The sequence below is a fragment of the Cryptomeria japonica genome, chromosome 3 (genome assembly GCF_030272615.1).
Source record: "Cryptomeria japonica chromosome 3, Sugi_1.0, whole genome shotgun sequence".
Lineage (NCBI taxonomy): Eukaryota > Viridiplantae > Streptophyta > Pinopsida > Cupressales > Cupressaceae > Cryptomeria > Cryptomeria japonica.
Window position 1 is genome coordinate 592,039,317 of NC_081407.1, and position 26,099 is coordinate 592,065,415.

Sequence of the window (26,099 nt, forward strand, 5' to 3'; positions counted from 1 at the left end):
TGCAAACTTCATCCTTGATTCTCCTTGTTTCTCAGAATTTGAGGTAGGGTTTATTGTCCTCTTTGTTTGGTATTTGATTTTCTGCATTTGAAATGGAAAAATATTGTGCTTCGTACCTTTCTTTTCAAATCTGGAAATGGTTTTCATTTCTGGTTATGAATGTGAAGTTATATGTTGAAATGCTATCATTTTCCTTGTGTATTTTGGGGCTGTTTTTAGGGTTTGGGGTCTTGTTTTTTGTTTATGAGTCTTGGGATATAATTGATGCCTTTTTTGAAAGGGAGTTAGACACCCCTCAAATGGGTCTTCGCCTAGTTTTGCTTCCGGGGCCCAATCGATACCCGATTGTGAGTCCCAGTTGGACTTCTGCAATTGCGCAATTTCAGGATCAACTACCCAGTTACAGTAATCAATTGCGTAGTATCTCTCAGCAAATGCACAGTACCAATAAGCAGATGCGCAGGTATAGTCACAAATATTTAAGTATTAAATGCCAATGGTAGTGATAAAGATAAATATGAAAACGGTAGTGATAAAGATAAATATAAATGCCAATTGATAGTTAAATATTTAATATTAATCTTCATCAATAGGCATTTAATAGTGATAATTTTAGTTGTCTAAGTTCTTGATTCTGGTCTCCACTCCCAGAACCCCTCATTGTAATCAAATTTCTTATATGACAAGAGATCTCACTAAGTAGTGGGGGTTTGGGAGTGGAGACGCTAATGGGTTTGAGGGGTAGCAATAATAAGCTATAAGGTGTTAGATGTGAGAAAAACTCAACAATAGAAGGGGTGAGAGGAAAAACCCCCCAAAAAAAGGTGTTTTTTTAATTGTTCTTGTACTTTTTAAGTGACTAGGCAGTTTTTAAGGGTTGGGTTCGCGCTCGAGTGCAGCTTGGGTGTGCCCCAAGGGCCCCAGGTTTGTTGTGGGTCCACGTTCAAAAACCCACAACGAATCTGAGGCCCCTAGGGCACATCCAAACAAACCCAGTCCAAGTGAGCCCACTTGTAGACACAAACCCAGTAACATAGAGATTAGTAGACTTTGAGTGATCTTTTCCAGAACCTTTTGGAGAAGCCCCCTGTCGTGTAGGGGCCAATTTTGTGGAACTTCTTAATACCGTCCCTTTGGTCCTTACAAAGAAAGAAATGACTAGATAGGTTATCAAGGAAGAGGTCAAGGCTGCTACTTTCTCCTTTACTTCTTTCAAGGCTACTTTCTTTCTAGTTTGATTTCCCCAAACCAGAAAGGATGTCCCTAGCCACCAAATTCTAGATGTTATTATATCCACGCATGAAGTGCTACATTCAATGGAAAAAAGAAAAATGGGAAGTATGATCTTCTACTTGGACATCTCCAAAGCTTATGATAAAATATCTTGGGATTTTTTATTTAAGGTCCTAAATAAAATTGGGTTTCAAGGTAAGTTGTTGCAAAAGATTAAGGCTTGTGTTACTACTATAAAGTTTTCTATCCTCATTAAGGGAAAGCCTAGAGGTCTTCTCAGCGGCACTAAAGGGTTGTGGCAAGGAGACCCCATCTCTCCATACCTTTTCATGATCTTAGTTGAGGCTTTAGATAGGAACATTTCCAAGATGGTTGCTACTCATGCTTTCATGAGGTTTAGACTTGCTTCATCAATGTCTCCCTCTTCTCATTAGCTATTTGTGGATGATACCATTCTCTCCATCAAGTCATCTGTGCAAGAGGCCACTTGTTGGCATTAGATTGTCATTGATGTCAATAGTTGAGAAGATGTAGTGGATAGAGATGCAGAGACATACAAAGGTTAGATTGATAGAGATGGTATTGTGACTAGCTTGGAGCTAGCAAAGAAGGCATTGAGCAAATTGGTCTAACTCAGAAAAAGTGTTGCCGCATTTGTGCATAACACGTTATGTTAGTCTCACATTGTGACAGGGATAGCATAACACATCGTCTTATCACTATTGCTATCTCACGGTCAACCCTTTGCATTGACCAAAGGCAACTGTGAAACTACGATAGAGGATGTCAATAACACAAAATGTTAGTTGCCCCGCCATCCCGCAATGATGGAGCTTGGAGAATATTGGCCCTGCAAGGTAACAAAATCAAAGAAGAAATTCATCCCCCGCTATCTCGCAGCTTGGAGGTTGGAAGAAAAATAACCTCGCGAGGCAACATAAAAGCAATGCAAATGAGGTCCCCTGCTATCCCGCGCCGAGAAGAACCAAAAGAAATGACCGCACGAGGAAACATAGACATCAAGTAAGAGGCATCCCCCACTATAACACGCCGAGAAAAGTCAAAGTGGAAAGGTTGTGCGAGGTAACATAAATATGAAGTAAGAGGTCGCCCCCGCTATTCCGTGCCAACAAAAACTAAAGAAAGATGACCTTGCGGAGTAATCAGATGTAAGGAGCATGAGGGATCCTACCATCTCGCGAGAAGAAAGACCGAAGAAGAAAGTCTTCACGGGGCAGCGGAGAAGTTAACTACCATGATGCAACACAGCATCCCGCCAGCCCGTGGCAAGGGAGAAGGAAGACGAAAGACCCTATGAGGTAGTGGGGTAATATCCAATGTAGCAAAAAGATGACCCCATCATCCCGCAGCAAGGAAGAGCAAAGTAAAAGTCATGTAGGGTAATAAGGAAAAGAGAATGATGAAGAACCCCGCCATCCCGGAGCAAGAAAGCCGGATGAAAAATGATCTCACGGGGTAATTGAAAGGTAGATGATGTTTTATCCCGCCATCCCGCAGGTATGTTTTGCGATGTTGGGAACGAGGAGAAAACAGTGAATGATTGAGGTAGTTGTTGATGTGGCATGTGGAACCGCCACAATGGCAATATTGACCAAGAATTTTTGGTCAAATTTTGTAGATCTACGGTCTAGAATTAAAGTTAATAAGATTTCAGGTTGGCGCGCTAATAGAGCTTCTGAGAACTTGAACTGCTGAATGTTAAATATATTTTTTAACAGTTACAAATTGAAGATAATAAGAACAATATGCAAACCGGCTAAATGAACGATTCTAATGCAACATGGAAAATTGTATGGATCATGGTTTGAAAAGTCTATGCAAATCGTCTATGATGATCTACAATCTGGCCAACCTTATGGAGGTGAATGAAGAATATATAAAGACATGGTACGTCGACTGACGGTGTTTAGGTTGTTGTTGTTCGTTGAACAAAGGAGGAGCGAAAGTTGTAGAGCTGTGCTGGACCAGGGAGAAGAAACAGTTGCAGAGTTGAACAAGAGTGATCTGATTTTTTAAGGAAGTAGAGCAGAATTACAAAAGGTTCAAATTTTCTTTTTGTATTGCTTCAAGATTATAGTCTTGCAGGTTAGAATAGGGGATTGGTGTCTCCTGAAGTTTGGTGCCTTCAAATTTAGCAATTGTAAGGGATTAGTGTCTTAGTTTTGATTGTAAGAGTTGGTGCTCTTCAGGGTTTGTAGGGGATTGGTGTCTCCTGAAGGTTGGTGCCTTCAAACTCATTGTAATCATTGATATATTTGTGAGGCTGGATTTGGACGGTAGCTCCGAGCAGCATTTTCTCACTGTGGTTTTTCCCATCCAGGGTTTTCCACATATATTCTGGTGTTGTGTGATATGCTATTGTTCTTTTCATTTCTTTGCATCATATGTCTAATTTCTTGTGAAGATTGAGAAGTTGTTTTTGGATACACTAGTTCAACCCCCACTTCTCAGTGTAATTGTCTTCAACACCACTAAGTGGAAATCTTTGTTGATGGATTAAACTATTGTTTCTGAGTATTAGATCAATTATGCTAAGACCTCACTATACTTTTTTAACACCCTTAAGAATTCACAAGTCTAGATTATTTGTATTCCTACGTATGGTGTTCCCCTTTTGTCAACCACTTATTTGGGCCTTCCACTATCTATGAAGAAGCTTAATCCCCATTAATGAAACATTGTTGTGAAGAGAATACAAAAAAACTTGTCAACTAAAAAGAAAAACTACTTAGTTACGTTGGAAAACTCTAGCTTCTTAAGGCCTCTCTTCAAAATATTTCCATGTACTACCTTTCCTGAAATATATGAAAAAAGAAACTGAGCAAATTAAAATAAAATTCCTTTGGATGTGTAATGATCTGTTCTAGTTTTGCCCTTAAAATTTCAGTTTATTGGGTTTGACATTTCGTCAAACACTTTACATGAATTGTTAGGTTGTCTGGTTTCTTGTTTGTTGTTTGAGTTTGTGGGTTTATATTTGATGCCAAGCGCAAATAATAATGCATAGAAATGGTGATCAACATTTGCATTTAAATTAGACAATAGAACTTAAGGAATTGCATCATGAGAAGCATAAATCAAACTCATTGATCACTAACTATAACAGTTACACTTTGTTTCAGTTTGTAACCACATACAAAGAGAGTTTATCATTCATCGATACAAGCATAGTCATTCCTTACATGCCCAAGCCTACTTCATGAACATATTATGGAAACGTTAGGTCCATACATGGAGAGGAGATATCCAAAATACTGATGACTTCAACTTCAATGTCGAATCCTAGTGGAAGTAGCGGATAATGCCCAGCTGAGAGATATGGATCAATTGGAAATCGAACTAGTAATTTATGTAATTCGGATTTCACAAACTCTATTGTAGCAGAGCCCTCTACTATTAGGTGAAGGCTTGATTTACATCCAGTTAAGTTGACCCTTAATGAAGGGCATACAACCACCTATGCATCATGCCATGGCAGGGGAGAAATCTTTCAAACACAAGGAAATCTATTATCTCTACAAAATCGTTGATGATGGAGGAGCCAGTTATTTGATTTTGAATCTATTCTTACACTTGTGCTATTCCCGGTAATGGAAATTGCCTGTGAAGGGAAAACATCTTTGCCTGGGCGCTTCTTATGGCTCTGAATCACCACAAATTGTTACCCACGTAAAGCTCCAAGCTAGGCCAAATGGAATACTGAATTCGGGACGCCTAGGGTTTCACCCAACCATCCATAACGCTAGGGTTTTCGTCCCATGCGAGAGGAAGAACACGCCTTCTGCCAGTTCGATAAAATGAGAGAAGGAAAATAATGTGAACAATGATCTCCCCTCCAAACTCTACGAAACATAATATATTTGCCCTTTTATTTTATCGAATCACTTCATGAAGTGCTAATAATATTTCCTTGGAAAATATATCGCTCCACTTAATAAAATCGCCTTTCCACCCTGTCACCCATTACACCATGTAATAAAATATTTCCCTATGAAATTAACTCGCTCCACTAAAAAAAAATCAACCCCTTTCAATAATAATTTAGCTTGGCTTAAATCATTTAATTCGCCCTCCATGAAATAGCCGCCTCATTTGCATAAGTCGTTGTAACAGACTACCATGTTTGCTATAAATGCCTTCGTCTAACAGGCTGCTAGAATTTTGTCAAACAATTGGTAGATTTCCAAATGAGGATTAAACTGAGTTTTTTTTCTGAGGTTTTGCTGATACCTGGTGCGTTTTGTTGTTTGGAATTTGGTTTCTTAAAATTTTACCAACATTCAAGAAGAATACAGGAAAATACATGCATTTTCGCACCCTACTGAAAAATTCAATAATGTCACTTTCACTGTATTATTATTATCCAAATTCAATACACATTCACACAACAATGTTTATAGTATTTCTAGGAGTTCACAAGTATTTTTTGGAAAATTAAAACCCAAGCTAAGGGTTCGAGCTGAACGAACCTGGATATATTTTTCTCTGTAACAATTCATGTTCATTGTGATATCATCTAATCTGCAGCTTCAGTAACACCCTGTCGCTTCTTTCACACCCAACCAAGAGTTCTTCGCCACTACTGTAAGATTCAAACAGACCCACGGCTGCTACACACAGCAAATGCAAGTTCTCACACTGGTGATAGTGTTCAGCCAGCAACAATGGAAAATGTTTGTCAAAGTTGGAATGCTCACACTCGGTCAATGGTTTTAGCACTCTCATCCAGAAGCACTAATCACGCCCAGCAGGTTATATGGTTTACGCCCAACCACAAGCATAGTTTACGCCTAGCAAGTGTTTTTGGTACACACCCAGCCAAAGAGACTCTAACGCCCAACAAAGAGATTCTTTAAAATCTCGTCCATGGAGAATTCCATGCCCAACCAAGGTCTCTGCTCACGTCCCAGTCAAGGGGGACACTAAAGCCCAAACATGTAGGTTTCGCCCAACAAAAGGAAAAATTCGTTGCTCACTGATTTCGGCCCAAGAAGGTTTCACATCCAACTCTCAGTAATGACTCCCGGCACAAATATTAAACCCTGTGACCTGTTGTAGTAGAGCACTCACAAAATAATATTCATTCTACTGCTGTTGGGAAGCTATCCCACACTAAAACCCTACTGTAGTATCAACTCAAAATGTAGGACTAGAATTTTGTTACCTAAAACTTAACTGCAACTTTCACCAGACTAGATGTAACCAGCCATTTCTGTATTTGTCACACCATCGATTCTTTCCATACTATTTTTTTTTTTAAATTCCCAGACTTGGTCTCTCACAAGCGTAGGAATTGATGCTATTGAGGGGAAACGTCCTCAAAAGCCAGGAAAAAACTCCAGAATTTCACCAATATCAAGCACAATTTACAAAATGCCATTCCAGCATTCAATGCCTTCATTTATTACTTCATTTGGGCTCCAATCCCAATTCATCACCAATGTGGAATAATAGAAGGTTCTAATAAAACAACAATAAGCTTATGTCTCCCATTTGAGTGGGTACTTTTAATTTTTTCCTTTTAAACTATAGTCTCCACATTAAATAGACATTAAAGTTAAATATTTAAATTAACTTTATTACTTTTCATTAAACGTCCAAATAAAATAATAGCGCATTAAAATTGCAATCCAGATGAGGAATAATATGCACCAAAATATCGCCTACCAAAATTGCATCAAAATTTACTAGACATTGCGCCCAAACTGACTTACTATAAATAGTAAGTTCCAGGAAACCCTGTCAAATCAACTCCGATTGGCCCCAAACTAAACTTGCCTCGGCCAAATCCATCACCAATCCCTGCAAATTCCTGGTTAACCCTCGGGACCATGGTAAAACGGGCTAACGAGAACTCACCTCCTGACTACTAAAAAGGGGACATTACAGTCCGCCCCCCTTGAAATTGCTTGTCCTCAAGCAATCTCAACTCTGGATGTTGTAAAACCTACTCACCCTCCCAAGTAGCATCCTCTACCGGCATGTTCTTCCACTTCACCAAATACTCCCTGATGACCCGTCTCCACAAAGTACGCTCCCTAGTCTGAAGAATGGCCTCAGGAACCAAAATAAGCATCCCCTCATCATCAAGAGCAGGTAACTCTGCTGAAGGTACCACATTATGACCCAATGCCTTTTTGAGGCGTGACACATGAAACACATTTTTGTCATGACACCACAGCGCACGATGAACTGAATTGCTTGACATTTTTGTCAAGGGTTGAGCTCGCATTACAAGGGTAGATATTCTTTTGGGATGTCCCCAAACCAGAGGCGATCGTACAGCCGGATATCCCCAGTCCTCCGTCCAGCATCGATGAGTTTACACGCTTTAAGAATTTGATTGAGAACCAGTTTGGTCTCGAAGAGGAGTTATGCTTGGAGAACATGTTGTCACCTTGATGGTGCAGAGTTCACCGCACCCCACATTCAGAGTTCACCTGCTCGCTATGCATAGAAGCAGTCAATCAAGTCAAAGCCCAATTTGGACTGCCGGAAGAACCAGAGGAGAGCATCACCAGCAAAGTGTGGAGTGCCTACCTAGCTGCAGACGAGTATAGACGAACACAAAATCAATGCACCGCCGCACTCCCCAATGATGAAAGGATGGAGTTGCCAATCGCTAAGCAAGATGAACCAGTCAATCAGACCAAGGCAGCAGATGAATTTATTATCCCTGCAACTGATGAGGATAGTGTTCAGAAGGACAATCAAGTGAGCTTTGTGGATCAGCCACAGGTTGAAGAGCAGTTTGCAGCAACCTTACCAATGGACGATGTAGTCCAAGAGTCTGTCGAGGATGTTTTTGAGGGCCAATTAATCGAACGATCCCTGTTGTTTGAAGACGTGCTAGCAGAGGTGCCTAAGGCTGCATTGTTCACACAATATGAAGATGCACCAGCAGATGATGCACCCCTCTTCCTGAGTTCGAGTTCGGTTTTGAGATCAACTGTTAGCTTGGGCCACTCGAAGAAAAATATGATGCTGATTTGCACACTCTAAACGCTACCAAGATGCTGCACCACCACTGGCAACCTCCTGATACAGCTGTTGAAGCCTTCCCGCCGCACAACCCACCGTACAATACTCTGCATGACTCAGAAACTTGCCAGGTTGTTTCTTTCCCTCCTGCTGTTAATTCTGAAAATTTTCCATTTAATTTTGAATATTCTGGGAAAACAACCTATAAATGGATTAACCACGGACCTAATGAACTTCCCCAATTGATAATTTTGCCCAATGTCCTGGTTAAATTCAAGAGTGGCCAACTGAAAATTTTCTTTTTAGAATATAAAGACAAACAAGCCAAACTGAGAACTCTTCCCACTGCCCTATTACTGCTGCATATACTGAAAAATCATCTTGGGTCGAGAACGCATGCATGCAGCCCGCATTTTGTACAGTCAGTTTCTCCTTGTACATAGTTTAGGTTTTTGTTTTCTGTTTTTGTTCGTTTTCTGTTTTTTTAGCTTAGATTTCCTGCTTTCTGCTTTAGTTTAGTTTGCTTTCCGTAGTGTAGGTGTCCTTTCGGAAGAAGTTGTCTCCCTATCAGTTTTTGTAGGGGTTTGTTTGCTTTTCCCAGCACTGGTGTATGAAGTCGGAAAAAAAAAATCCGGCTCATTTCTTGGATGCCAACTTTGGTAGAGCACCTAATTGACAGTTGCCCCCGTAGTCAGTCCATTTTGGTTTAAGGCTTAGTCAGTCTAAAAATTTAGTTGCTTATTGCGTCTTGTTGCCAATGTTGTGATCACTGCACTTTTTAAACGTTTAAAATGCTTAAGTCTATTGTTTTATCAAAGGGAGTTCATTGCAAGTGAAAAATCTGAAGCTCTACTTCAACGACCACTGTAACGCTCAATCCCACTTAGGCTTCACTACTCACCAGCCAAGGTGGAAAAGTGAAAAGTAAAAGAGAAAAATCAAAAGAAAAGAACTTGAAAAGCAAAGAAATATCAAGTTGCTTGGCTTTGGGAATGCAAACACCTCTGCCGATTTTTCAAAAGAAAATTTATCGGAAATAGAGCAACCTCTGTGAGCTTACAGGCGATAACTCCGTCGGGGCTATAGACGCTTGCTGGCAGCGGGGCTCTATCCAAGTTGCTTTTGAGGTTTGAGTCTCTCTATGTAGCTTGCATCAACTAAACAATGATATTTCAGCTTTCTTTAAGCTTGAATGAATTTCACTGCACACACTTGATTCTCAAAGTTGGTGACTTGATTCAGTTTGCGACCTCATTTTTACCTTGAATCTGTCTTTTGTCATTTTGGGTTGTTCTGTGGAGTGTGTCTCTGGGGTTCGATCCGAATAGTCATCCTTCAAATGTTCAGGAACATTTCCCAACCGAGTCGCCATTTGTTGTGGTCGCACACACACCCCTAGTTCAGGGGACCCCCAAGTTTTTTTTGCAATCTCCGGAAAATCTCAGAAGGAAGGCAATCATGTGCAATACCTCAATGGGCCAAAAAAAAAAGAATGACCAAAGTTTGCAAAGAGACATTAAACCTCCGAAATTCACACTAGAGGGGAGAATTGTTAGAAGTGTCAACCTTTTCAAAATCCACCTAAATCCCGAAATTTGCACTACAGGGCGTAAATGCTAAAATTTATTAACTTTGCAAACCATGTCAAATCACCGAGGTTTTCAACTTAGGCAAAAATTGCGATTTTTTTTAAAAGGCTTGCAAAACCAGCCTAACCTCCGAAGTTCACAACCTGGAGAGATTTCGCAAAGAGTTTTAAAGTTTGCAAACCATCGTAAAACCCCGAAGTTCGTAAAAGGCGAAATTTTAAAGTTTAGAAAACCACTAAATCGTCGAACTTCAGCCAAGGCTCTAAAAATCGCGAAGTTTTAAAGGGTTTGTAAACTCCATTTTTGACGCCAGAGTTCGCGTAAGACGGAAAATCGTGAAGGAGTTTTAAAACGTTGCAATCCCCCCCAAAAATCCCGAAGTCTAGCATATAGCACGGATTTTTGTGAGAGTGGCAAAAGATATAAAAACGCCGAAATTCACGTAAAGCTAAAATCGCGCAGCCTATAAACCCTGCGGAAATGTCATAGACCCATTTTCAACGTCTAATAGGTAAAATCGCAATGCCCAAGGCATCCAAGGGAAAATCGTGAAGTTCATAGTTTGCAAACCTCCCTCATTTTCCAAAATTTTGCAAAAGGTATTAGAACACCGAAGTTTGAAATCGCCCCCAAAGCCCCGAAATTTGTCATAAACTTTGCAAGAGGTCTAAAATTCCCGAAATTCTCATTACAAGGGTAAATTGCGAAATTTATAAAGTTTGAAAAAGGGTTGAAAATGCCGAAATTCAACTGGAGGTAAAACCGCGGAGTTTATAAACCTTGCAATCGCCCCCCAAAGGCCCGAAGTTTGCATAAGGACGTTCAACTTAAAACAAAGTTCGCTCATATCACTTCATGGCCAAGATAATAATCTCGCAAAAAGCTTCCAAAAGGCCCAAAAGGCTGAGTTGGGCATTGACACTTAAATAAAACAAAATCTCTCAAAGGTTTGATTCGCCTGAATTTCGTTCAAGAGAGCAAATTAAAGATCGGATTTCAAGATACATCTCACAAAGAGCTTCACCGAGACTAAGCCAGACATTTAAAAATTTAATGTTTGATTAATTAAATTAATTAATTTTTCAAATTGATTTATTGAAGTAAGGTTGATTGTTTGCAAGCCACGGTACGTCTTCAGAAGGAACCAGGAAAAAGGCCTGAAACGACAAAGCCAGGCGCTGAGAGCTGAAAAAGATGCAGCGCAGGATCGAAGCGATGAAGCATTGGGAACCGTGTCGCTGAACAAAGATGAAGTCCACCACCAGGACCAAAGACCAAAGAACACTCCGAGTACAGCAATCGTGCGTTCTCAAGAAAAGTGCACAAGCTAGATTTAATTCCAGGAATTCAATTTTAAAAACTAAAACTGTTTTAAAACTGCCTATGGGTCCTGCACAAGATATTTTTGTGGACAGTTATGTCCAACTGCCAAATTGACCGAATTAAAGCAAAATAGTGGCAGGTAGTTGGAATTGTGGTTGGTTGGATAACTGAGAATTGATTGGGCATGGGTTAAGGCTGCCAGCTTTTGGATGGCAGGTTGCAGCCCTTGGATGCAATCAATCCTAGCCTCTGATTCAATATTGTAAAAACTATAAAAGGCAGAGGCCTTCCTTTTGTAAAGAGTTAGATAGTTAGACAGTTAGAGAGAATTTTGTAGTTAGATTTTTAGAAGTTAGAATAGATTAGATTTTAAGCATAGCATAGAGATGCTGCAGAAATTGTTGTAATGGCAGCTGAAGCAAATATATGAACATTGAAATATGGTGTTTGTTGTCTTTGTTTTAGTCTGTTTGCATGGTTTCTTTCTGCTGGTTAATTTTAGAGTGCAGGGATTTTTAATGGTGAAGTGTGGAGGGGTATTTGATGCATTTCTGGTTCATACCATTGGGGGTCCGTTGATTGTAGGTCACCATGCATGGTTAGTTTGAACCCAAGTTGTGCTTAGTTCAACTGCAGGTGTTCGTCTTAGGCTGCACCAGAATTGGGTGCCTAAAACGAGTGTCTCCGGTCTGAAAATCCTTTATCCCTTGAAGCTTGCACCGTTTCTGTCTAGTTGTGAGGGTATCTCTGGCGAAACAAGAACTGGTTTATCGAAATCTATCTACCCGTTGCATCAGTTGTTATCATCCTTGTCCTTAGGCTTCCTGAACCCTTTCCCTTTTTTATTTTATTTTGTAGTCTGAGAATCACAGCAGACCACCTTGTTGCAAAACGTAAGACCCCTTGTGCTCCCAACAAATCACATCAATCACTGAGTAATCCCGCAGTCAAGACCTGACAATCAAAACCTTGAGGTCGTCCCCATTGATCAAAGAAATAGCATTATGGATTTCCTTATCTCAAGAGACGATAGGATACTCGGCAACATCATTCTATTATGTGTTGGCCAGATGGAGTTTGCAGCGATGCAACTTTAGACACGTCAACAGGCATGTGCTCATCAACTCCTTAAATTTGTCAAAACACAACTGAGCTCTGTCTGACCACTCAAAACCATCTTTCCTAGTCAAATCTGTAAGGGGTGCAGCAATCTGAGAAAAACCCTTCACAAAGCGACGGTAGAATCCACACCAACCAAGGAATCCCTTCAGCTAAGAAATATTCTTTGATGGCGGTCAATCCATAATAGCCCTGATTTTCTTCGTATCCACACGAACACCCTCAGCACTAATGATGTGCCCCAAGTACAACAACTATGTCATCCCAAAAGCACATTTAGACATCTTCGCATACAGGGATTCACGATCAAGAATACTCAACACAATATCTATATGTTTCAAATGCTCCTCCCAAGTCTTACAAACCTCCTCAACTGATCTCTGAATGTCCTGTTCATACAGGACCGGAAGGTAGTCGATGCATTTGTCAAGCCAAAGGGCATGACTAAGAACTCGAAGTGTTCATAATGACACCTAAATGTTGTCTTCTCTACATCATCCTCCCTACCGGAATCTAATAATAGTCGAAGCTCAAATCTGTTTTGGAGAAGTAGCAGGCACCATGTAACTCATCTATGAGTTCATCAATACAGGGAATCGGAAATCTGTTTTTTATCCTTTTCTTGTTTAACTCCTTGTAATCAATGCACATCCTGAAAGTATTGTCCTTTTTAACCAACACCACTCGAGAAGCAAACGGACTCTTACTAGGCCTAATGTGCCCCATCTCGAGAAGCTCTTTGATAGCCTTCTCGATCTCATCCTTATACCTTTTTGGATGCCTATAGGGTACAGTGATAACAAGTTTTGCTCCCTCTAATTTTAACATGCTCAATGCCCCTATCAAGAGGTCTACCTGGAGGTATATCATCAAACATTTTGGAGTGTTTGGTCAACAGTGACTGAACCTGTGGAGGATAATCATGCTTCGGCTGTCCCGTTCCCTCTGGCATCACTAAAATATCAGCTCCCCACTGCACCTGGTCATGAAGAATCAACCTCTCCATTTGTACAAGTGATACTCTTCTAAGACCACCATTTGACAAACCACGAAGTACCACTTTTTTGCCCTGATGCTCAAATCTCATTTCTACTCTCTCCAAATTAAATGTAAACTCATCCAGAGAAGTCATCCAAGTCATGCCTAGTATGACATCATAGTCTCCCATGTCTACAACATAAAAATCATCAACCAATTCATAATCTCCAATCCTCGTGTGCAAATTAGAAACTTTTTGCATACATAGGAGTTTATGCCCACTAGCCACCATAACTCTGAATCCATCATGCTCCTCTGTCTTAATCCCCGTTTCGCCACAACCTGAGCATCAATGAATTTATGAGGTACCACCAGTGTCAATCAAAGATATCACTCGCTGCCCCTGAACCACACCATGCACCTTAAAGGTAATAGACTTCTAAGTGCCTATCAAGCATGCTATCACCTTGTCATCACTACTATCCTCACCAGCTGCTGATTTACTATCGCTGTCCCCTGTAGAAGATGAACTTTCTAAACTTTCAGAGACTGTCTCCTCAGCTGAAAAGTACTCAATCTACTTGGCCTTAGCCTTAGAGGACATCTATGAGAAGGATCTCAAGGCTCCCTACAGTGAAAACACAATTTCTTCCTTCTAAGTTCATTCAACTGGTCATTATCAAGTTTCTTATTACCCTCATGTGGCTGATGTGAATCCTTATGAGATGTTTTCTTATCTTTGTCCTTCTTGTAGTAAGAGTCCTTAGACTTGAATTTGCTCTTGTAGGATGAGGGTGCCAAGTCCTTAGCCTTTTTTATGGCCTCTTGCAATGTCAAAAGATCATATCCCTTGACCCAACCACGTAAAGGATCTGAAAGACCATCCATGAATAAGACAAGTCTCCTCTCTGAAATATCAATCACTAACACTGCTAACCTCCGAAATTCTGAAATATAAACATCTACTGATCCCCACTGTCTAAGTTGTGCTAGCTCTTTGAAATGCAACTCGGGATCCTTGGTGTCAGAACCTCTCAATCAACTGTTCTATGAACTCAACATAGGAAGTAATATGACCATGTCCCATAGATACCATACCGTGGTGCCACCACTCATGAGCAATTCCATCAAGGTGTATAGCAGCATACTTAATAGCTTCATCCTCCAACATAGGGTTAAGCTGAAGGTAAGTGTCCACCTTTTGGACCCAAGCTCATGATGTAGTCTTACCAGAAGCATCAAAATAAGGTAAAGACAATTTTCCCACTTTCCTCAGCTCATAGTTTTGATTCCTATCACCTGCACGAGGCATGTGTCTCATCCTCACATCAATGTAGTCCCAAAGAGTTATAGCTACCTGAAAGTTCTGTCCTCCACTCTCCCAATCTCTCTGAAACTGATCCTGTAAGTCTACAATATGCGGTTCAACAGTTGGTTGTACTAAAACTCTAGGTGGAAAGGTAGGTATGAGAGGTCTAGAACTCGTTGTCCTAGTGGGTTGTGTTGCATGACCAGAATTATCTGCCATCTGTCCTCCTCCATTTTTGTTGTGCCCACCATTATTGCCTCCATTTTGTCCATTATTTCCCTCTTGCTGTTATTAATTCCTCCTTGCTGATCCTTTCTAGCATTCCCACCACCAAAATTGTTCACATTTATGCCCATTTGTCTAGCTATCATCTGTGTCAATAAATCCAACTGTTGATTATGTTGTTGTGCCCTTTGCTTTGAAAGTTGTTGTCCTTGAACCAGTGTATCTAGCAACTGAAGGAATCGTCCCTCACCTGGGTCTCTTCTCTCTCCCATATTTCTAGCTGGAAAGGTATCAGCAATTTCTTCAATAATAGGTGGTTCTTCTTGTCCTGCTCCAGCCGGATTGTTAAGGTTAGTGTTGGACCTATTTCTCCTCAAATAGTACTGATGATGAATAACTTTAAACCCCTCAGATTGGCAGAATCTTCTGCTCTGATACCACTGTAACAGACTGCCCTGTTTGCTATAAATCCCTTCGTCTAACAGGCTGCTAGAATTTTGTCAAACAATTGATAGATTTCAAATGAGGATTAAACTAAGTTGTTTTTTTTCTGAGGTTTTGCTGATACCTGGTGCGTTTTGGTGTTTGGAAGTTGGTTTCTTAAAATTTTACCAACATTCAAGAAGAATACAGGAAAATAGATGCATTTTGGCACCCTACTGAAAATTCAATGATGTCACTTTCATTGTATTATTATTATCTAGATTCAATACGCATTCACACAGCAATGTTTACAGTATTTCTAGGAGTTCACAAGTATTTTTGGGAAAATTAAAACCAAGCAAGGGTTCAAGCTAAAAGAACCTGGATATATTTTCCTCGGTAACAGTTCATGTTCACTGTGACATCATCTAATCTGCAGCTTTAGTAACACCATGTCACTTCTTTCACACCCAGCGAAGAGTTCTTCGCCACTACTGTAAGATTCAAACACACCCACAGCTGCTACACACAGCAAATGCAAGTTCACACACTGGTGATAGTGTTCGGCAAGCAACAATGGAAAATTTTTGTCAAAGTTGGAATGCTCACGCCCGTTCAATGGTTTTAGCACTCTCAGCCAGAAGCACTAATCACGCCCAGCAGGTTATATGGTTTACGCCCAGCCACAAGCATAGTTTACACCTAGCAAGTGTTTTTGGTACACGCCCAGCCAAAGAGATTCTTTCAAATCTCGTCCACTAAGAATTCCATGCCCAGCCAAGGTCTCTGCTCACGCCCCAGTCAAGGGGGACACTAACGCCTAGACATGTAGGTTTCGCCCAACAAAAGGAAAATTTTGCTACTCACTGATTTCGGTCCAAAAAAGGTTTCACGTCCAGCTCTCAATAATGACTCCCAGCACAAATGTTAAACCTTGCAACCTGCTGTAGCTAATCACTCACAGAATAATATTCGTTCTACTGCTGTTAGGTAGCTATCCCACACTAAAACCCTACTGTAGTATCAGCTCAAAATGCAAAACTAGAATTTTCTTACCTAAAACTTAACTGCAACTTTCACCAGACCAGGTGTAAGCAGCCATTTTTGTATTTGTCACACCATTGATTCTTTCCATACTATTTGTTTTTGAAATTCCCAGACTTGGTCTCTCACAAGCGTAGGAATTGATGCTATTGAGGGGAAACGTAATCAAAAGCCGAGAAAAAACTCCAGAATTTACCTCCAAAATTTCACCAATAGCAAGCACAATTTCCAAGATGTCATTCCAGCATTCAATGCCTTCATTTATTACTTCAATTGGGCTTCAATCTCAATGCATCACCAATGTGATATAATAAAAGGTTCTAATAAAACAAGAATAACCTTATGTCTCCCATTTGAGTGGGCACTTTTAATTTTTTCCTTTTCAAATTATAGTCTCCCACATTAAATAGACATTAAAGTTAAATATTTAAATTTAACTTTAGTACTTTTCATTGAATGCCCAAATAAAATAATGGCGCATTAAAATTGCAATCCAGATGAGGAATAATATGCACCAAAATATCACCTACCGAAATTGCATCAAAATTTACCAGACACTACACCCAAACTGACTTACTATAAATAGTAAGTTCCAGGAAACCCTATCAAATCAACTCCAATTGGCCCAAAACTGAATTTGCTTGGGCCAAATCCATCACCGATCCCTACAAAGTTCTGGTTAGCCCTCGGGACCATGGTAAAACCGTCTAATGACAACTCTCCTCCTAACTGCTAAAAAAGGGGACATTACAGTCGCCCTTGGCCTTTAATAATTTACTTAGGCCCAAGGTGTAATTAATTCACCAAGCTTGTGAATCGCCTAGAATAATTAAGTCATCACATCAATTGGCCCTCTTCTAAAGATAACTATGAATAATTAAATAGTTATAAGCTCAACAATAGCTTTTCTTGCCCAAATATTTAATTATCGCCTCAAAATGTCGCTTTTAATTAAATAAATTAAAATAAAGCCACCCTTTTAATATTTAATTCATTTGGGATGACATTTAAATAATTTATTTATTTCGCCCAAAATTTGGGGACATTATAGAATGAGTAGGGCTTTGATCAAGTGTAATATGGTGTCCAAAACAAAGGACAATGGAGGGCTTAGTATCAAGAAAATTCAAAAGATCAACAAAGTGGTATTGGCCAAAATTGGTTGGAGCTTCATGAAGGACAACAAAGGTTGGGTGGATATTATAAAATCCAAATACTTTTAGGGAGGAGTTTATAAGTACGTTGTTGAAAGAGTGCCAGAAGGCTCTCTTATAAGGAACAATATGATCAAAGTTATAGATCTTCTCGAAAATGTTATTCAACGGAGCAAGGGTGATCAAATTAGTTCTAAGATGACTACTAGTTGGAACAATGACCACTTTCACTCAATTCCATAAAATTATAGGGATAATTTCTGCTAAATTTGGAAAAGTTGTGGAAGGGTAATTGATTGTGGAAGTATATAGAATCAAATGTAGGAATTTGTAGGAATTTGATGTTGAACACCAAGTTATTTCTGAAGTATGATCGCTACTCAATTCCTTCAGATTGTGCTTCTTTCAGCAGAATGATGTCTCCTTTTGGGCCCCACACCCGATGGTAAATCACTCTATTACTTATAGAAATTCCCTCCATCTTGGCTCTCTCATGCTTGAGAAGAAACAGAAAAGAGTTGGGGACTGCAAGCTTATCCCATAGATCAACCTTTTCTAGTGGACTCCTATATCATGAGAAAATCCTAACCAAAGACTATTTGCGGTGGAGATCTTTCTCCTTACCCAATACATGCATGTTGTGCCACTCCTATGAAGAAACTATTGATCATATACTTCTTCATTGTAAGTTCAATAGTAAGTTGTAGGGCGAATTATTCAAGAATTTTAAGCTTAATTTGGTTTTGTTGATGTCCTTGAAAGCGTTTACTAATTGTTGGTGCCCTTGATTTACCCACCGTGTGATTAGAGAAATTTGAAGAGTCGCCCCCTTGCATGTTGCTTGGGGCATTTGAAAAGAGAGGAGTAACAAGATTTTCAAGGAAAGATCTCAAAGTGAAGAAATCATTTTTTAGTAAGTCAAAAGAGCTACAACAAAGATTGTTGTTATCAAAAAAACCAACATGCCTTCCTTCTCAATAGCAATCTAAAATCATGAGGGATTGAGAGGAAAAAAAGAGATTCAAACTGTCAACTTCAATATGCAAAGGACAAGGAGGTACACGATATAAATGACTCCCCCAAATGCATGGGTTAACTTGAATTTTGATGGGACTTCCAAAGGAAATCCCAAGAATGCTAGTCGAGGAGGGATAACTAGAAGTGACAAAGGTGAGTTAATATAAACTTATGCAAGAAATATTGGGTTTAGAACCAATAATAAAACAAAGGCAGCAATGTCTTGCCAAGGTCTTCAGCTTGTTTCTTCAATTGGCTTAAATAAAGTCACTCTTGAGGGAGATTCCAAATTGATTAGTGACTTCATTAATGGTAAAACTGAGCTTGTAAGAAAGATAGGGAATTTCATTTCTGACTACGGACATTTGGCTAAAAAAATTATTTTTCATGTCTACAAAGAGGGCAACAAAGCGTTTGATGATCTCACCAATGAAGGATTAAGACAAAAGAATTGAAGGTGTTGGAAATGAATGGCAAGCCTTCTTTGAAGTGTGTACAATTTGTTTCTCAATGATTTGGCAAATTAATCTAAAATGGATGCCTAACCCTATCTCAATCATGTTGATGTTTCTATCGGTGGCTAATGATCTTCTCAAGGTTCCTAGATATATTGATCTCTATGCTTTGTTGATTTTCATAACATTGTGTATTTTAGTTAATTGGGAGGTTGTTACCTTCCACATCAAGGTTATCATTACCATAAAAGAAAATATTGGGGGCTTTCTTGTTATTGTTAAAGGAAATGTGAAAAGATTGCAAGGGAGAAATTACATTGCAATCAATCAAGAATTATGATCCAAGGTGGTGACAGTTCGCAAAAGATGAATGTCCTTCTAAATGAGAAAACGATTGGGCTCATTACTTCCCTGTAAGCTTTTCTCAACTATCATATAGGTTCTTGATCAACCCTATTCATTAGAGTTGTTTTTGTTGTTATTTCCACCATCCAAGGAGATAGGGTAAAGATAGAACCCCCCTCTTCATGCAAACATTAAACAAATCAAGAGCTTTGGAATATTCTTAGTAAGAGGGGTGCCGCACCTTACTTCGAATCTATTAGTGGTTTTGAACCTGCCCTTTCTATCCAATTTGTACAAACATAGAACTCGAGTAAAGTGACAAAAGACAAAATTGAATTTGAAGTCACAAAGGGGCTAATTGGTGATGCTACTAGTCTAGGTATAAATGGGCTGAAAGTGAGACAAATTGGAAAAAGTAGAGTGAATAATTTCATCAATTCCTTCCTCACTAAAGGACAACTCAACAAACATCAAAATGGGTTCAAGCGGGAGGATCTTCCCCCTTGGAACAAAGTGAGTCTTTACTTAATCAAGTATATTATCATGGAAGGGCATTTTCAATGCATTTATACTTATCACTTCCCCTTGTTATGCCACCTTCACATAATGTGCATATTAGTATTACATTCTATCTATTGTCTTCTATGCAAACTTTTATTAATGAGGTTGGGTGCAACAAGGTGAGTGTGCCTAGTGATTGGGCCCCTATTTGTGTCCAAAGCTTTACATATATAAGTTCAAAGAAAAGATCTAAAACACTAGTGAAATTAAAAAGAACAACTTGAAGAATCATAACAACGTAATCAACCTTAAATTCATATAACATACTTATTAGCTTTTTGAGATTTCCACAAGTTAACATTTTTATTTGCTTTTATATAACACAGCTATCATGAAAAGAAAAATGAGAGTCACATAAATTGTATCTAATATCCACAATCTCCATAGTGGCATCAACCATTGGAAACCCAAAAACACCATTAGATACATATATTTGTAGATTTTGTGACACATGTAAAATGGAGACAAATTCCATTTAATGTTAACTTATCCTATCCTTACAAACATGAAAATACTTTATGGTATATTTCATCATTAAAATTTCTTCACTCGTGAGAGTTAAATAAAATTTTGTATTTACAATATTCTCAAAAAAATTAGCAATAAATTAAAACATGAACTCAATCTTTTCTTATAAAAACAGAATAGATCTCGTCAATCTTAAGGATTGGTAAAACTAAAAAATTATCATCATTTTATACGTGTCGATCAACTAATCACAAATCTGCAATCAACAACAAAGTAAGATATATAGAGTGGCCTACGTAGAGATATCATATTACTACAAAAAGTGAAAGGTGTATAAACAATGAATATGCACTCATAGCATATTGATCACATACAAAATTTAGAAGATACTTAAATCAACAGTTACGTCAAATAAATAAAAGGCTACTTACTGACTGTAGGAGCAGAATCCCGCTGAATTTGCAAACCTAAAATCAAGGAAAACATACACATATTCATATATGAACAATAAGCTTTACAAGAAATCAGCATTTCACATTTTCTAAAGAGAGTAAGATGATGATATCAAACAGACTGTAGAACTGAGAAAAAGCATAACTTCCTGAGATGAGATAAATAGTTCTTACACAAATGCCAAGTTTTGCTCCCAATTATTTTTGTGCCCAATTATTTTTGTGATTAAAACATCATGAGTCCAAAATTATTTTACTTGGTTATGTTCTTAAACTTTAGAAAGCTAATTTACAAATACAATATAATTGCTCTAAGCAAATATGATTTAGTCCACAGTGCGCTCTGCAGAAACAAATTCATTAAAAACAACAGTACATGATTGTAAACATACACTAAAGAGATTTCATCACACACAATATGAAATATAATTTTAATTTACTTGATTATAATGTGTTGAATATGCATGCTATAAAGTATAAACCATTCTGCCTGCTCATGCAATAAGTTTGTGATGCAGAGACCTTGCAGCCTATCAAGACTCACGACCACCACCATATTCAACCAAACCTTTGATACTGAAAATTTACTTTCCAAATTTCATGTCCTTCGACCATTTCCCTTAAATAGTGTAATATTTAAAAAAGGTTCTCTGAGAAACCTCATAAGAAACTTGAAAACATGAAAAATAAAAATATAAACAGTAACACAAAAGATGGAGACTGCAAAGGATTTCCATGTAAGAAACTATTTTTTCTTCTTTAATCACAGAAGAATTGTATTAGAGATAAAGGATTTCCAGTAAATTTTCAAAAAACATCAGATCACCATCTCAACATCATCTTATTCTATTCATTCCTTCTTCCAAGGTCCCACTCATAACCACAACAGGAAACTCTTTGGATTCATTAATAGAGTAGTGACTTCTTGTATTTTTTTCATTGGTGTATAGGTAGAAGTTAGGGGTTGTAGTGTAAAAGGGGTCTTAAGGATGAGAGAAAGAGGTAGTGAATACAATAATTAATGGTAAAATTTAGAATCCTATGTGTTGTGACCTAATCACACATCACCCCATTCCAAATGGGGACCCCCTACTTTTTAGGTCCTCTTAGTCTTTTGGTTTTGGTTCTTTGGGTCTTTTTGCGGTTGTCTTTTCGATCTCCTTGGTTTGCAAGTGTTTTGGGTGAATTTGATCAAGTCTACAAGTCCTTTGAACAAATTTGGCTAAGTCTAGAACTCATTCAGTCCATTTTAGGATTTCGCCCTACAAACTTAGATTTGAAGTCTTTTCCTTAGGGTTTTGAAAAAACTAAACATTGCATTGGAATCAAGACCCTTCAAGGAAGCTACCAATGAAATTTGAGCAAATTTTAAGCAATAAAAATTCCTATTTTTTAGGAATTTCATTGCCTCCCGAATTGTCTTTATTTCGCCAAAAATAAAACTTACTATTTTTAGCAATTTCTATTTTTATTAAGTTTCTATTTTTGGTGTCATCTTGTTAGTTGAAAATTTTGTACACTTGGGGAAATATACAAAATTGTGGTTTCAACCACAGCGTGTGAGTAAAACTCTCCTAATTAAGGGAAGGCTCCCCCTATCTAACTACAACTTTGAAAATAAAATGGGATGGAACAACAATCTTTCTTCTTCCTTCAATAAAGACAATATCCTTTTCTCTTCACAGAAAATGATAGCGATCTGATATAAACAGCAGTAACCACTTTCAAAATGAAATGAGAGAAAGGAAATGAAGTTTCCTAAAAGCACAAAGACTTTGTCACTTCTTTCAGGACGAGACAGCAATATCAAGCTCAAAGACTTGATCATATGAAGTCCTATCTACCCTTTTTCGATACTCATGCTATAAAGAACAAATTATAACAGCTCAAAGACTGAAATATCTTATTCTTTTCTATTTAAAAAAATGGGAGATAGTATAAGCTCAAAGACTTACAGCTATTTCTCACAAAATCTACTCCTAAATTCTCCTAAGAACAAGTGAAAGCACAAAGACTTGCAGCTTTTCTCAACAAAATATTTGTTTTAATCTATATTAACCTCAACTACTTGCAGCACAAAGACTGCAAATCAGATGTGATTAAGCTCTTTAAGGAACACTTGCAAGAAAGATAAAATATAGAACACAAACTCAAGTATGTAGCACAAAGACTCAAAGCTTGAGCAATTTTCTTCTATTCCTTTCAATTCTTGAATTTACACATGAAAGCTCAATAACTTCTTTGTTGTAAATTTGGTAGAGTTTTTGCTTGCTTTCCAAAAGAAAAAAATTACAATAGACCCCTCAAGTATTTATAGAAGAGGAGCCTTGAGAAAAAGGTAGGAGGATCCTAACTAACTTGAGAGATTCTCTCAACCACCAAAACTTATTCAATAACTAACTAAGACTTCAATAACTAAATAAGACTTATTCCAACTACAGTCCTAATTGAACACAACTTGAAGTTGCTTTACATGTAATTACAAAAGTGCAAGTAATGAGTTAACTTGTGTTTTACAAAAAGACTTTTACATGTAACTTGTCGAAAGGAAAACTACAACTAAAGATTACAAAAGTGGAAAAAATACAACTAAGTGTTAAAAAACACTTAAGTTGCAGCACGTGAAGACACGAATCCTTTAAATTTCTGGATGATCATTTGTAGTTCCTCGGGATCTGGTTCATGGGTGTTCTTGGCAACAACCATGGTCTTCACAATAGTATCATGACACCGGAGGAACGTAGAGCTGTTTTTATCCAAGATGGACTGGATTTCATGCAAAAAGACTTGGTGTTTCATCAACATTTGAATTGAAGCGGCCGAGAATTGTTCGCTCCTCCATTCATTATGAATCCTCATCTGTAAATCAGCAAGAACTTCTTCTTTTGGAATCAGCTCTCCATCCTGACTTAAAATGTTGCAGGAGGCCCTTTCAAATTGTGAGACAATATCTCGGAAAACTTCACCCCAAAATCTCGTTGCATCACCGATCTCCTCAATGAGGGATTTAAGAACAAGGGCCTTGTTTTCCAAAAGCTCTTCAAATTACAAGTACATGACCCTAGAAAAGATGATGGCATGCTCCTGTAGAACACTCAACTGTTGTTGAGGCATGGTACACCAGATTGTCAAACTATTTTCAACACTTTCAAGATTCTTTTTGAAAGTATCGAAAGTCTGATCCAGTTTCTCCTCAATGGTTTCCAACTTAAACATCATCTGAAAAATGTCTTTCATCACCTGTGCACATAGATCATGAAGCTGATCAACCCAAGAATCCAATGCTTGTAGAACTTGTGAGGTTACTCCCTTCAGCAACCCTTTCAATTCCACGAATTGATTCTTAGGAACCGAAAGAACTTGTGAGGTTACTCCCTTCAGCAGCAAGTTTTGTAATTTTATGAACAGCTGCCATAAGTTGTCGGTTTTCCTCTTCTAGCTTTTTTTTCTTTGCTAGAAGTTCATCACACCGCTGTACCAGTGAAGCTACAGAAAACTGAACATCGTGTTTAATCACCTCATGCGTTTGCTTACCCAATTCTATCCTTGTAACTTTGTAATCAACAGCTGACATTTCTTCAAGTGGCTTATTTGCAATGGGTTCAACAATTTCAGCTACCTTCATCTTGTTGCTGTCAATAGTTACTCTGGAGATAGCCTTGGCCTTTTTAACAACCCTGGATCTGGACTGTTTTAGTTGCTGATAATCAAAGGCATCAGGTGAGATTTCTTGCTTCTTCCTCTTTGGAGTAAAAGAACTAAGCCATGGAGGTAAAGCCATCAACTCTCCTTCAGTAGTAGTTGTAGGCAAAGGAAAAATAGTTTATGTTTGAATAACCGTGGTCATCCTGGGAAGAATATTTGTTTGGATGGCGACTACGGTTTACTCAATAACCAATGGGCATGAAGATTGCCTCAAAAACTCTTCAAAATCAAAAGTGGAAGTATCAATTTCTAACAGCTGGATACAAGTAGGAATATCCTCAAAAACTTCCAACACACTCTCTTGTTGATGATCAGGAGGTGGCTCGTATGCTGAAATGGGAATGGCATTCTGAGGAGATTCATCCAAAAGCAAATCAGGAGGAGCAAGGGGCGTCTCAATGGAAACTGGGGGAATGATTGAAATATCCCTTGCCAATTTTTTTTTGAAAACACTTTAAAACAAGATGGTTTGCAATAACTTAGATGATTGTACGTTTAAGTTAGAATATAATTCCATGTGCTGAAACAACTCTACCCAGAATGCGCCGTGGATGGCGAGCATTGGTCAGAGGATCTTTAAAACAGTTGCTTATGCAAATAACTCTAACCAGCATGGCGCCGAGATGGCGAGCATTGGTCAGAGGATCTTAAAAACAGTTGCTTATGCAAATAACTCTAACCAGCATGGCGCCGAGATGGCGAGCATTGGTCAGAGGATCCCCTATTCTAAAACTGGAATGGGAACTCTACGCCAAGTATGTGCTACCCACTCCAAACGGACAGGGGCGACCATATGACGGAGTGAAAACTAAAATGCTTGATTGATTAGTAATGCAGAAACTGAAAACACTCAACACCCGGAATGTGCTTTCCGACCCAAGAAGGGAGAGTAGCTACCATAGGGTGGAGGATTAACTTATTACAACAACTTAAATGAGTTTGAGAACTACAACTAGAAATGAAGCATGATACCAAGACTGCCAGTACTACTGTCAGCCTTTACAAAGAGTGGATTCTTCTTGTTCAAATCTTGTAGAATTTATAAGGGATCACATTACATTATGGAGAGCCATTATGAACTTAAGTGGCAATACAAAATCCAATAGCTTCAAAGATCAATATACTGGATCTTCCGATTCCTGTTACAAATCTGCACATTAAATTCATAAACAGCAGTCTATAGGACTACTTCACATGCTCATATTCTTCTCATATAACCTCCAAATGACCAGCAATCAGATGCAATAACCCTTATTAATGGAGATGCTTAAGACAAGACAAAGAAACCAACCCAAAAACCATGCATACAACCTGCACTAATTCCAATGCACTCCCAAATGGTACGGTATAGCAGAAAGGTACGATTTGCTCTCAAAAATTAATGCAAGCTTCTAAAATGCTACAAACTTAGGAAATGCAACGCCTAGGACAAACAAATGCAATGGGCTGATACCCAGAATGATATTTTTGGTGTTTTCTGTTTTATGAATGAAAACATGCAGTCGCGGATTCCTGGATGCAGAAGACTGAATACACTACAATGCTTAAATGATTAATAATGCAATATTCTGAAGATAAACTACTATCAAATGCAATACATAGAGATTAAATCACCACTAGTTGTTGTCTTTCAAACAAGAAGCGATGCCTGTGCTAGAAGGCCTTCATTCCTTGAAGCAAATCCCAGAGCCAGACGG

General features: G+C 38.5%; 1 protein-coding gene across 2 annotated transcripts in view; it reads right to left on the minus strand.

Moving 5' to 3' along the window:
* Positions 1-26,099, minus strand: part of LOC131078616 (putative tRNA pseudouridine synthase) — a 240,509-nt gene that overhangs the window by 192,009 nt on the left and 22,401 nt on the right. For both annotated transcript variants that reach the window (XM_058016358.2, XM_058016360.2), the window contains exon 2: positions 20,677-20,712. In XM_058016358.2, coding sequence (XP_057872341.2) covers positions 20,677-20,712 — 36 coding nt within the window. The remainder of the gene's footprint in view (positions 1-20,676; positions 20,713-26,099) is intronic.